At 55.1% G+C, this 12,977-nt stretch overlaps 1 protein-coding gene across 5 annotated transcripts in view; it reads right to left on the bottom strand.

The window, feature by feature from the left end:
• The window catches only part of AGPAT3 (1-acylglycerol-3-phosphate O-acyltransferase 3), a 56,626-nt gene that overhangs the window by 14,866 nt on the left and 28,783 nt on the right, over window positions 1-12,977 (bottom strand). For 4 of the 5 annotated variants that reach the window (XM_006099908.3, XM_023763527.1, XM_023763529.1 and 1 more), the window contains exon 2: window positions 155-381. In XM_006099908.3, coding sequence (XP_006099970.1) covers window positions 155-332 — 178 coding nt within the window. In that variant the 5' untranslated portion in view covers window positions 333-381. Of the gene's footprint in view, window positions 1-154; window positions 382-8,916; window positions 9,010-12,977 lie in introns of those variants that run through there. The other variant, XM_006099907.3, reaches the window with a different exon arrangement.

Below are 12,977 nucleotides of genomic sequence, written 5' to 3'. Positions count from 1 at the left end.
CGGGTCCAGGCCGGGTGTCGCCACGCCACTTGCTCGCCCTAATGATGAGTGTGGGTTGAGCATCTCTGCACACGCTCCCTGTGAGGAGTAACCCACCGCCCTCCTGAGCACCCCCATCACAGCAGCATGCCCAGTGGTGCACGGTGGTACTCACGGCTCCAGAGCGAGTAGGCGAGGCGGCAGTTCAGCCGGCGGTACAGCTGCTTGTTCAGGGGCCAGAGGACGAGGGTGCAGAGCTGGATGAAGTTGATGACCAGCCCGCTCACCACAAAGACGAACCCGATGAGGAGGTGCAGGACGAACTGGGTCTTCAGGTAGGCGAGCAGGCCCATGGTCACTCCTCAGTAGCGAGAGCAAGGTCCTTCACTGAGAACGGCTGTCCTGGAGGGACAGGGACAGCAGTCAGGACGCGTGCCAGGGCCCAGAGGCCAGAGCTGCAGGCGGAAGGGAAGCCCACCATCCCTACCTCAGAGCCCAGATCTGCAGCCCAAAGGTGAGGGGCTCACCAATGGCAAACTCAGGAGCTTCTGCAGGTCGGCAAACAGGGACCTGGCACACGTCATTTAGCCATGTGTCACACATACACCGCACCTCACACACATATACACACCACACACCATACCACACCACACCACACACACACACGAACCACACACACACACCCAGGCATACAAGAAAGGAAGAAGACTAGAAGAAATGCACCCAAATATTAATAGTGATGATCTCTAGATAAAGGCATTATGGGTAATTTCAACTTTTTTTTAGCATCTTATTTAAAAAATTTAAATTGCACATGAAAAAAAACACATTAACTGCCTTTTAATTCCCAGGCTGTTGTGCACTTTTTTAAGCTAAGAGGCTTTTGTTTTGGTTTCTAACACAAAAGCGACAACTCCTCCAAGAACTTAACTGGTTTTTCTCCCCTTCTCTTCAATGTGCACTTCTTAGTTCCTAAGGTGAAGCCAGAGCTCACATTTTGGGGTTGTACCTGCTCTGGGCGCTGCCCGACAATTCCCCTTGCGAGGAGAGAAACAGGGAAGCTGTGATTCAGCCCCTGGCGAGTCCCAAGCTGGCACGTGATGGTGCTGTGTGCACCCTGCTGAGCGCCCTGCAGACCTGCCCCTGCCGCACTTGGTGAGCTGAGCGCACCAGGGACCAGCCGCCCCACCCCCTGGTATCCCTGTGCCTGGAGAACAACTGACTGCCAGAAACGGTGCCATGGGGTTTCCCAGGCCGAGTCATAGAAGGGTCCTTGCCTGGCTGGCTCAGGGGAAGCAGCTGCCAGGGGAGGGCACTGGAGCAGGATGTGGAGGGAGCCAAGACCTGTGCCAGGAGAGAGGCCACATGAACGCTGACCCTCCAGGCTCAGACAAGCCTTCAGATGCCTGCAGCCAGTTAGCACCCACCCCGCCCGGCCAGGCTGCCTGCAGCGGTGACCCTGAGCAACCGAGGGCGAGGAAGGCCTCGTGTTGTCTTACACCACTGTGCCGGGGACACTTGTTACGCAGCATCAGAAAACAATTCATTGCTCTAACGATTACAGTAACTAACGCACTCGGCCAACACCCACTTCCACCAAGAGCAGACGAGACTCCACAGATCAGATGACTATAACGTCATAATTTCAATACTGCAGGTTCTTGGGCTCTCACCTCCCTGTTACATCTGAGGAAACTGAGGACCAGAGGGGCCCGAGAGGCATTAGGGCCTGCGGCTCAGGACGGGAGAGGCCACGGCAAGCCCTTGGCCACAAGCTGCTCCTGATTTCTGGTTCTGATGCGTGAAGACAGGGTTCCCTTGAGAAAAGGCCTGGACCCCAGCTCTTCTCCTCCCCATCACCGTGATTCTAGAGGACCGCCTGGGAAGCCCTGCCCCGCGGGGAAGCCCCTGCTGCTGCTTTACCTGAGAGAAGAGCCAGGCCAGGCCCTGGGAGGCGGGACAGCCGGCCCACCCCATCCACATGGCCTTCTCATTAATGCTCAGACGCTGTCCTCTGAGACGGCAAGGAAACCTGAGCCGTTTCTAAGTCCCGTCAGCAGATAACAGGTTTAGATTGTTCCAGGAGCCTGGCACCTGCACAACCTGGGCCCCGGCTGAGGTGGCTGCCTCCTGGGTTCTGTGGCCCCTGTACAAGCCGCTAGGACCCCACCTTCTCAGCTGCATGATCACCCTCCCCAAAGGGACATACAGGGTGGTGTCACCACACCCTACACGCCCCCACCCCCTGGGGACAGGCTGCTGGCCACTCAGAGAGGGGGAGTGAGCCAGGTGGCTCAGCAAGGCCGAGCTAAAAATAGTTCCACAGCAGGTAAGCCTCACAAGGCCCCGAGGCACGGCTCCAGGAAGCCAGCGAGAGTTCCAGTCCGCAGGAAGGACTGGGCACCAGACCCAGACCTCCCAGCTGCAGCGCCCCTGAGCACCCAGTGCTCCTTCTCAAGGCCGGTGGTGAAGGGGAGAGCTGGGAGCCAGGAGCCCTGGCCATTCTCAGACCTGACCCTGGCACCTCATTATGGGTGAACTGTGTCCCCCAAAAAGAAACATTGGTGCCCTACCTCCAGCACCTCAGAATGTGGCGGTAGGTGGAAATATGGTCTTTACAAAGATAACCAAGTTAAATGAGGTCAGTGGTGTGGGCCCTAATCCCATTGGACAGATGTCTTTCTAAGAGGAGATGAGGACGCACAGAGGGACGATCATGTGAGGACACGGGGAGAGGACAGTGTCTGTAAGCCGAGGAGGGAGGCCTCGGGAGGAACCAGACTCCGGCCTCCAGACTGTGAGCAATAATTTCTGTTGCTTCTGTCCCCTGCCTGTGGTACTGTCGCAGCGGCCCCAGCAAAGGAATACACTTCTTATAAGTATTTAGGCCTTTTCCTAGAAGTGCACAGGCCCCTCCCAAGTCCTGCTGTAAACTTGGCCCTGCTGCTCAGGTGGCCCAGAGCCTGGCATGAACCCTGACCAGGCCTCGCCCTGCTCCAGGGCGAGCCCATCCCCTGCCCAGGAGTCCATCACCAGACGCCCCCGGGACCCTCTCCCCAGCCCTGGCCCCTTTGTCCCTCTCAACCTCAAGAACTAGCTAGTCAGGCAGTCTGACCTTCAGATAGCCTCCGGAGGATCTTTGTGGAAAGCACGTCTTTTCCACAGAAATGGAGATGGAAGTCACGTGCCCACCACCTCCGCACTAGCCAGAGTGTGGCCAGGCGTCCGTGGCTTCGCTCTCTGCAGAGAAGGTTATGGCTTTCTCCGCATGTGGAGGACGGCTCTTTCATTTACACATGAGGTCAATGTCAGTCCTTGAGCATCTCGGTGCCGTTCATGCCTCTGCCGACGGCGCGTCAATCATACAGCGGGAGAGCAGAGAGGACCTGACGCTGCACCATCCCCTACAACATCCAGGCTGCCCCACAGCCACGCGGCTCCCCTGTGCTGGAGCAGGAGCCGGCCCGTGCCGGGGCCGCCTCGTCAGGTGACCTGAGGCCCTGGTTCCTGAACTCCAGGGAGACAACCTCTTGGGGACCAATTCCCCTTCCGAGCCGTGCGCACAGCACCTCACCTTGTCCTGTCTGTGTGGTCCTTCCAACAGTCAGTCTAACCTTGAGGAGGTGGTGGTTGGTGAAAGTAGATGACACTAAAATATTAGTCTCCATCACTCTCGCTTTAAACACAGCTTGGACGAGCGTGACTGGGTGGTCTCCTGGCCCACAGCCAATGGGAAGCACCAGGTTACACAATGGGGCAGGGGGGTGCTGGAGGCAGACATCCTGCTGACAGCAGCACAAAGGGGCAGAGACAAGCTGGTGACTCCATCAGCACCACCTCCGAGGGTGTCAGTGTTGGGGAGCAGGTTTGCAGACCCAGCGGCACCTCAATGACATCATGAATGAGAACATAATACAACAATTGTGGTCCACCCTGACCTCACTAAAATGCTGAGAAAGGGCTGTACCACACTCACCGTGTTATTTAAGAAGGCTGGAAGCAGGGAAGGTATTATTTACAACTCCGACTAAAGTTTTAGAATAGATGAATCCTATTTTTGAGGTTTAAAGGGTCTAGCTTTAGTTCTTGGGTAAACTCATCACGGAGACCATCTTATCTTTCAAAAAGGCTGAAAAAGATGACATATTTCTTTGCTAATAATAATCTGTTGCCAGTCCAGCCTCATCAACATTTGGAATCACCAAGAAGTCTAAACATCAGGAAGGAGAAGTAACAACATCATTATGTGCAGAGAGCAGGTTTGGATCCTTAGACCCAAGAGAACCCACTGCAACCGAAATGCTACTTTAAACAATAGGTAACGACAGTATACTGAAAGGAATAAAATACAATATGCAGAACCCTGGCCGGATAGCTTAGTTGGTTAGAGCGTCATCCTGATACACCAAGGTTGTGGGTTCAATCCTCAGTCAGGGCACAGACAAGAATCAACCAATAAATACATGCATAAATAAGTAGAACAACAAATCGATGTCTCTCTCTCTCCTCCCCCTTCCTCTCTCTCTAAAATCAATAAATCAATAAAAACATGTAGAAATCAACATCCTCATAATGTTCAATAACTACTTCTAACTGAAGTAACTAGAAGGGACGACGACAATAGAGCTTATTTCTTTTCGACTTGACAGTTCCAGGTCACTGGACTAGATGGTCATCTGGGACAACGGAGCAGCCCAGGAAGCCACGCACTGAAGATGGGAGCTTCAGGCAGCCGGAAGCTCTGCCACACGGGGTCACGTGGGGCCCAGGCTGCCGGGACTCCTCCGTCTTCAGTGCACGGCTTCCTGGGGGCTCTGTTGTCCCTCTCCAGGAGGCAGAAAGGGGGAACACTGGAAGTCGGGACTAGGGATTTCCTCTCATGCAGTGGAATGCAGGCTCAGAGTTTGAGCACTTGGTGGCCAGGAGGACGAGGACACGTGGCCCTGTCATGTGTGCAGGCAGCCACAGGTCCACAGGTCCACACACACACACACACACACAGAAGGCACGGTGGAGGAGACAGTGTGTACATCTGCAATAAAAAAGACAAACTACCTCCTCCCAAACTTCAGAAGAATCAAACAAAGCCTGTGCGATGAAACCTTACAACATCTTGCAAGATACAAAAGCAGAACTAAGCAAATCAAAACATGCTGGGCAACAGGTGGCAACAACTAACTGCCCGCCCGGCTCTCCTAGTGCCTTTGGCAGCCTGGGTCACTGCAGCCCCCGGGCCCTGGCTGGCTTCAGGGCTCATGGATGGGATGTGGTGGGAGTAACGTCCTGGACTCCAGAGCTTGGCCCTTCAGAGGCCTCGCAGCTTCCCCGGCACCCCTGGGCCGCGGAGGGAGGAAGCTGGGGCTAGTCTGCCGCAATGGGACCACATGGAGCAGAAATGGACCCACAGCCTCAGGCTGGCTGCCAGTGCATTACAACCACATGAAGGACTGCAAGTGAGACCAGCAGAAGAACCAGCCTGCTGAGCCCAGGGCGGTGAGCCAATAAAACAATGGTTACTTTAATTTGCTACATATTGAGGTGGTTTGTTATACAGTAATATGTAAATGACACACAAACCATACTTTCTAAGTTAGTTTGTAAATGTAATTGAACCATCATTTAAAAACCAATAGTCCCCCACCCTCTACCCCCAGAACTAGACATACAGGTCCTACAGTTCACATGGAAAAACAAACAGGAAAGACCAGCCAAGGAAACCCTGAAAAAGAACCAAGGAATAGCCCTATAAAAGGCCACCACATACCACGAAGCCTCAAAAATCAAGAGTGTGGTCCTGGCCTATGCACGGACATGTGAACCAGTGAGAGGAGAGGCCGTGAGGAGTCCCTGGGCACCTGCACAGGTATGGCCCTCTGTGTGGTGGGAGGCTGTGCGTGGGCTGCACAGTGCTACAGGCTAAGGAACAACACACACACCCCCGTATATGTATTCACGTTTATTTATTTCAACTTGGGCAAATTGGTATTTCTATTGTATTTAGAGACTATTATAATAAATAGAATACAAAATTAACTTAAAAGCATTACTGGACTAAGTGAATCTTTTAGCATTAGACATTTGCTCCACCAGTGAGTAATGAAGGTACAACTAAATGACACACCAGCCTGGCCGGTGTGGCCCAGTGGTTGAGCTTTGACCCATGAACCAAGAGGTCATCAGTTTGATTCCCAGTCAGGGCACCGGCCTATGCTGTGGGCTCAATCCCCAGTAGGGGACGTGCAAGAGGCAGCCAATCAATGTCTCTCACATCGATGTTTCTCTCTCTCCCTCTCTCTAAAATCCGTGCTTAAATCTTTTTAAGCACTCTCCGGTTTGGTTTAATGGATAGAGTGCTGGCATGCAGACTGGGTCCCAGGTTCGATTCCAGTCAAGGACATATGCCTGGGTTACAGGATCAATCCCCAGTAGGGGGCATGCAGGAGGCAGCTAATCAATGATTCTCTCTCATCATTGATGTTTCTATCTCTCTCCCTCTCCCTTCCTCTCTGAAATCAACAAAAATATATTTTTTAAAAATACTTTTTAAAAAAACTGCAGAACCCTGGTAGGAGGGTGCAAGCCTGCTCCAATCGGTAGACAGCGGGGATGTGGGGACCCTGGGGACACAGAAGCCACGGTGCCACCAGGTGAGGAGGCAGCTGGTGAAGCACCTCCAGGGACCCTTCACACCCTACCTACCCCAACTCTCCGAGTTCCAGAATCTTTTGCCTTTTCAAGGCTGTTCTGATGGGTGTACTGGCTTGAGTAGTGGCGCTGTTTGCGGTGGGAAGGGGAGGAGGCCGGGGGGAGAGATGTGAAAAGCTCCGGGACCTGATGACTGCACAATAGACCTGTGACAGGTCTCTGGCCTGCAGGACACTGCAGGCGCTGCTCACCCCGAGGGCCTGGTGGGGCCACAGCACAGGAGTGCTCTCCTACGGGCAGGTGTGGGGACCGAGTTCCAGAACACACACCATGCACACACACATGCACACACACATACACTCACACGCGCGCGCACACACACACACAACAGTGACAGCTAAGTTGACTTAGACCTAATTTTGTGACAATGAACCGCCTGCTATAATAACAACGTTTTACTCGCCAAGAAATGGATGGAGGTTTGCTCTGTGATTATCAACCAGCTGGTGGCTGACATACTTTTCTGCATGTACAATGTATTTCACAAATTCACAAATTACATGGGAGTCCTGACTTCCTCTTGGGAATGCAGAGAGCCTGTCGCTCCTGCCCTTACAACAAGAATAGAGCCAAGCAAACTGCAAGTTCATGACTTTCCTTAGCCCCATCGGAGACCTGAGGTCACAGGCAGCCAGCTAACAAGAAATTGGGGCAAGGAGGAGGCCTGCAGAGACCGGGACTGAGCCCTCGGGTTCCTGGGCAGATCCGGGATGCTGCTAAGATTTCGGCTGGAACAGCAGAGACCAGGTGAGTCTGCACGGCTGGGAGAGGGAGTGTGAAGTCGCAGAGCTGTTGGGGGGGGGGGTTCCTCACCCTCCTGCCGGCTTTTCCTCTGTGACCCCCCCCCACACACACACAGTGAGAGTCCTGGGAAAGCTCCCCCTGCACAAACTCTAGAACTTGTCGGTGAACAGGGTGGTTTTAATCATGAGAAACAAGCCTTAACGGATGGCCAAGGTGTTGACAAAGATTAAAAAGTGTCACATTTGTCATTAAAGAGGCATTATGAGTCACACACTTGATAAATAGATTTTTTTAAAGTTAGGGATTCAAAATGGAACAAACAAACTGGGTTTCAAATACCCACCCTTGGCCTCTGCTCACGACCGTGGGAGAGCCCCCACACGTCCCTCCGGTCCCACCGCAGCCCTGACCCAGGTGCGGTTGGAAAAGGTCCATCTGACCCCGAGTCATGGAAGGAGGGTCACCGGTCACTCAGCACCTGTCTCTTATCTGAGCTTCCTTCTGAATGTAAACTCAGAACATCTCAGATACACACGTTTTAACGTAAAGAATAGTCTCCAAAAGCATTACTCAGATCCAGGAAATGTAATATCCAATAGAGAGTGGAATAAAGATCGCCATCAGTGAACGCAGTGTACCCACCAGGTTTGCCGGCAATTAGCGAATATGTGCGATGCCATCTGCCCAGCAACTGGCACATGGCGTGACCCCGGGACCCAGGAGCAAGGTCCTGTCCACTTCCTCACTTGCTACCGGTCGATACCCTCCTCTGACTGGAACGTAGAAAGGTCTGGGCCGAGGTGCTGGACATGGGCAGTTCAAGGTCATGGCGTACACCTCACCCAACCCACCCCCAGGGCCAGTCCTGCTCTGTCCTGTGGGCTGCTCCGTCCCCACTGTCATTGGGGTTGTGATTTCAAGGACACACAACAACCTATCACGTATACTCTGAACTGTGGTCGTGAGGATGAGACAGAGGCAACGAGGAGCCCCGTCCTCCCGGGGCACCGGGGAGTGGTCTGGACTGTGAGGACACGCTGGCCTGCGGGGAAGCAGCCGCCGAGGCCAGACGTGACCTCTGCTCCCCTGCCGGCTGGGTCCCAGGATGGCAGCTAGGGTACGATCGAGTCCGGGGAGATAGGGCCGCCCCACCTCTGCCTCGGGAGGGCGCTGCTCAGTTCAACCCTAACAAGGCTGCTCTGGTCCAGGGCACAGGCGCCCGTGCCCAGCTGACTGCTTGGCGACCTCGGGACTTTGGAAGAGAAGAAATCAGAGGTGCCCTGGCTCCTGAGAGAACCTTCATCCTGTGACCCCTCCGGGGAACCTGCTTAGGGAGACAGCTCCTTCCCACAGGCATCTGTGCCCACGACTTCCTTCCCAAAAGTCAGAGAAAACCCACAGTAGCCAGGCTGGCCGCGGCCCTGCCACTCCCCCACACCATGACCCTGCAGGGCGGCCAAAGGGACAGCCCAGACCCCAGCCCCTTACCTCTGTCCCTCCCAGGACTCAGCCAGCAGGACGCAGGGACAGCCCAGGCCCACTCAGCATGGACCTCCAGAGCGTAAAACCGTCTGTGGGCCGCAGAGCTGCGAGGGGCCTCCCGTGCCTGCATTTCTGAGCAGGGCTCTGGGCATCTGTCACAGGAGGCAACGGGGCACAGCGTGCTGCCAAGTAGGTGAAATGTTAGGGCCTGGGGCATCGCTGTGTTGCAAGCTTACTTTCAGACTTGGCGCTGAGGTCAACAGAAGAATGGGGTGAGAGTGGAAGGCCGACAGAGCTTGGGGAGGCAGGAAACATCAAGATCAAACTCCGCGGGGGTCCCTGCTCTGAGCAGCCTGGCCAGCCCCTCCAGGCCTGGGCCCAGCTGTTAACGCTGCCCGTTCACAGGGGGCTCCATCTTGGGGAACGTCAGTCTCGGCGAGAAAGCGGTCACACAACGTGATCGCAGCACAGAAACCATCGCCTGTTGCCCTCCATGCTTGGTCTTAAACAGAACTGCTTTCCGGCCTCGCCTGTACTAATGGTGGTGAATGAGCTGCTGCTGCTCCCCAACACCAGCACCCTCTAACCGGCAGGACCACGGCTCGGCCCGTTTCACTCTCCACACGCTCCTCTGCGAGCCACCCCGACCCATGCTGGTGGGGGCTCCCAGAGAAGGATGTAAAGTCCAGGCTCGGGGGGGCTGGGCTGGCTCAGGGACAGGAGGCTGCCCCAGAGGACTTTAAACTCCAGGAGGACACGAGGGCCGAGCCCTGCAGGCATGGCCCAGGACGGGGGAGGTCCCTAGCCATCAGCTGGGCATCCACCCTCCTGGCCTGGACTTCCTCCTCATTCTGAGCCATTGAGAGCAGTTCCCCAGGATTGATTCTATTTCCTGTCTCCTCCCTGGAAAGTGAGCACAGGGAACTATTGGTCTAGAACCTGCACTGGAACCCACAGCCACCCCAGGGAAGGAGGGGGGTGTCCCCAGGAAGAACTGCAAAGTGTGACCCAGCCCTTCAGAGACAACTTTCACAGCTTCCCTGTCCTGTCAGCCTCCCTGCCCTGTCACCCAGGACGGCGCCTGGCACCTTGAGAAATTGGGGTGAATGAACAGTGAACAATTCAGTCCATCAATATCCATTAAACACCAGCAAACTCACAAGGTGAGACCCCCATGGCCTCCACAGTGACCACGCACAACAGCTGGCTTGGCCGAGGGCACGCGGCACCTGGCACCCCCTCACCACAGCGTTCCTTCCTGTTTCCATGAAGGAACTGACCGAGGGCACCTGGAGGCATGTGTCCAGGACGCTTCGTAACAGCCCTGGTGCTGCCCAGCACAAACGCTGCTCGCCGAGGGCCAAGCAACAGCCTGAGCCTCTGCACCTCTGTCCCCAAAACCACCCACCACAGGGCCCTCCAGGTCAAACAGGGTTACAGAGACTGCACAGCCCGTGGGTCTGCAAGTGTCTGGGTTGTGCTGGGAGCTCAGTGGAGTGGCACCTGGCATCTGCCTTTGTAACCCAAGACATCTCACGAGTCCTCAAATTCCGTAACTCCCTTCCCTAAGATCTAGATCCACAACAAAAGGGCGAATTCACTTTTGCCACCAGCAGAGAAAGAGCAAGTGAAATGACAGCCCTTGGAGATGACGCATGGCCATTGGGCACAACGCGCTCCAGCCAACCCCAAAGGCCACACCCTTCAGCCCCGAGTTCAGTGGTAAGGAACCGATCCTATGGGGACCAGGAGACAAGTGGGAAGGTGAATGCTGGACAGGCGGCTAGTGGTGGATGATACCAAACACCGGAGACACAGGGGCAACCTTGGTGAACCGGCACACCACCTCCAGGTGCATTTGTCCCTCAGGACCTGGCTGCATGGAGGTCTCGGTGACGTGAACATTGCTTACACGGCTGGCGGACAGAGGTACACGCCGTGACAAACACACACCTGAGAGAGACTGAACCTAACCGCCCTGGGGAAATCTCTGGTAATGAAATAATGTGGACCTTTTAAAAAATGCTTTTGTGATTTTCACTTAAGTTTTTGGCATGGAATAATGATAACTTTTATAATCATAAAAATGTTACCAAAATCAAAACAGTATCCTTGAAGTGAAAAGCTCTGAGGAGTCATGTACAGCAGCGAAGATGAGAAGGCCCTAGCACCAACACCCGGGCGTTCACCGTGCCTGAGCCCAGACTGAGGGCTGCCCACAGGCCCACGGCTGACAGCGGGGCCTGTCCTATGCCAGCGACCCTGGCGTGTGCCTCATGCAGGACGGCAGCTGATGCCAACTGCTGTCACTCTATAGGTTTCTCTTCTGATAAAATGGCTCTTTCTATTAGGCAAGCATTCTGCCACCAAGCCACGGGAAAAGTTCGTGGAACTGGGACTCCTCTTGGGAAAGCGTCCAAGGCCTGCCTGCAGGGGTGGCGGGGTGGCGGGAGGAGGCAGGAGCGGGACATTTAAAGGAACCGGAACACTACCAAGAGGTGGGTTATCTGTTGCACTAAGTTTAGGGATTTCTAAGATTAAATGAAACTAAAAACGCAGAACTCGCTGGCACCAGAAGTGTCTTCAATTAAATGGTCAACAGAGGCACCTCCAGGGCCCATCGATGCTTGGGAGACCGGCACACAAGCTCTACATCAAAGACACAAGGCAGCTTGTCTCTAAAAAATGCCACCGACTTAGGAATAGTTTTGCAACATTAAAAATTTTAATCGCTTTTAATTTTTAATTCCTTCTAATTGGCATAGAAACCCCGAGTTCTCCCTCTTACATCTGGCACTGCTGTTGGAAAGTTGTAACCAAGGAGGACTGCTTGCGGCCACCTCGCACGAAGCGCCCTGCACTCCGCCCCGTGGGAAACGCACCTGAAATGATGTGTCTCTCTAGCTGGGCCTTCCTCCTTCCACATAACCGCCTCCTCCCTTTGCCTGGTTTTTCTAAACTGTGGCGTATACACCAATAACCAGCCTACTGACTGGGCCAAGATAACAACAATGCGTGCCCACTCGGTGTCCTCTGCACCTCGCCACCTCTTGGCAGCGGACGGGGCAGCCACGGGGGTGTGACCGGGCTCTGGGGTCATGCCAGGCAGCATGTGGTGGGCAGGTTATGCTAACCTTGCTGTTACTCCACGATGTAAAGAATCGCACTTTGATGTGACAGCCCAGGTGCATTTCGTAACGCGTTCTGTGACAGTGCCACATCTGGAAGCAGTGGCTGGCGATGTTGCTGAATAAAAAGGAAAGTGACCTGCAAGCGATGCTGGATGTGTAGCTGGTATTTGAACCCACATTTTCTTACACGTCTTACACCAGATCTGAAGCATGGCCCACTGAGAACAGCAGGGCTCTGTCCCTGGCCAGCATGCCGAGGTGGCGGCTGCAGAGACCTGCAGGTGGCGGTCAGAGGCTCCGTGTGGCCCCTTGCCGCTGGGTCAGGCTTCCCCTTGGAGCGCCTCTCTCCACCCCAGCCCCGTGCTGTGGCAGGTTCATTCGAGGCACAAGGAGGACCTGCCGAGAGTCCTTGCCGCGGAGACGCAGACAGGACCAGCCGCGGGGTGCGGTGCTGTCAGCAGTGGCAGAGGCACCGCTGCGACATCGGGAACCCCTGGGAAGCTGCCTCCCGAGGACTTGCATTGACCCCATTGGTGGGAACTCCCCGTGGAGTCCACGAGCCTTTCCGTGAAGTGCTTTCGAGCTGACAAAGTGCTGGCAGCCCCTTCAACAGAGGAACTCTTCCTGGCGCCTCCAACGCAGAACTGAGCTGAGCGGGTTGCTGGTCACAGCCAGGGAAGAGGAGAGGGGGCAGGGGGTGACCCCACCCTGTGGTTCGCCACAGCAGCTCTGGTCTCATCCCGTCAACGGGGAGCATGGCAGCTGAAAAGGCATCTCGTGAGTCAGTCCTAACTGGGGAGGGGACAGCTCGGCAACCTCAGGGAACCAAGACCTGGCATTTTCTCCCAGTTCCCAGCACGGGAGTGAGGATGGGGACTCAGCGGGGGGGGGGGGGGGGGGGGGGGGGGGGGGGGTTCCCCAAGCCCCCCCCCAAAC

The sequence above is a fragment of the Myotis lucifugus genome, unplaced genomic scaffold, assembly GCF_000147115.1.
Source record: "Myotis lucifugus unplaced genomic scaffold, Myoluc2.0 scaffold_291, whole genome shotgun sequence".
NCBI classification, from domain to species: domain Eukaryota; kingdom Metazoa; phylum Chordata; class Mammalia; order Chiroptera; family Vespertilionidae; genus Myotis; species Myotis lucifugus.
Note: the sequence above shows the minus strand (reverse complement) of the source record. Positions and strands in the feature narration are given on the sequence as shown.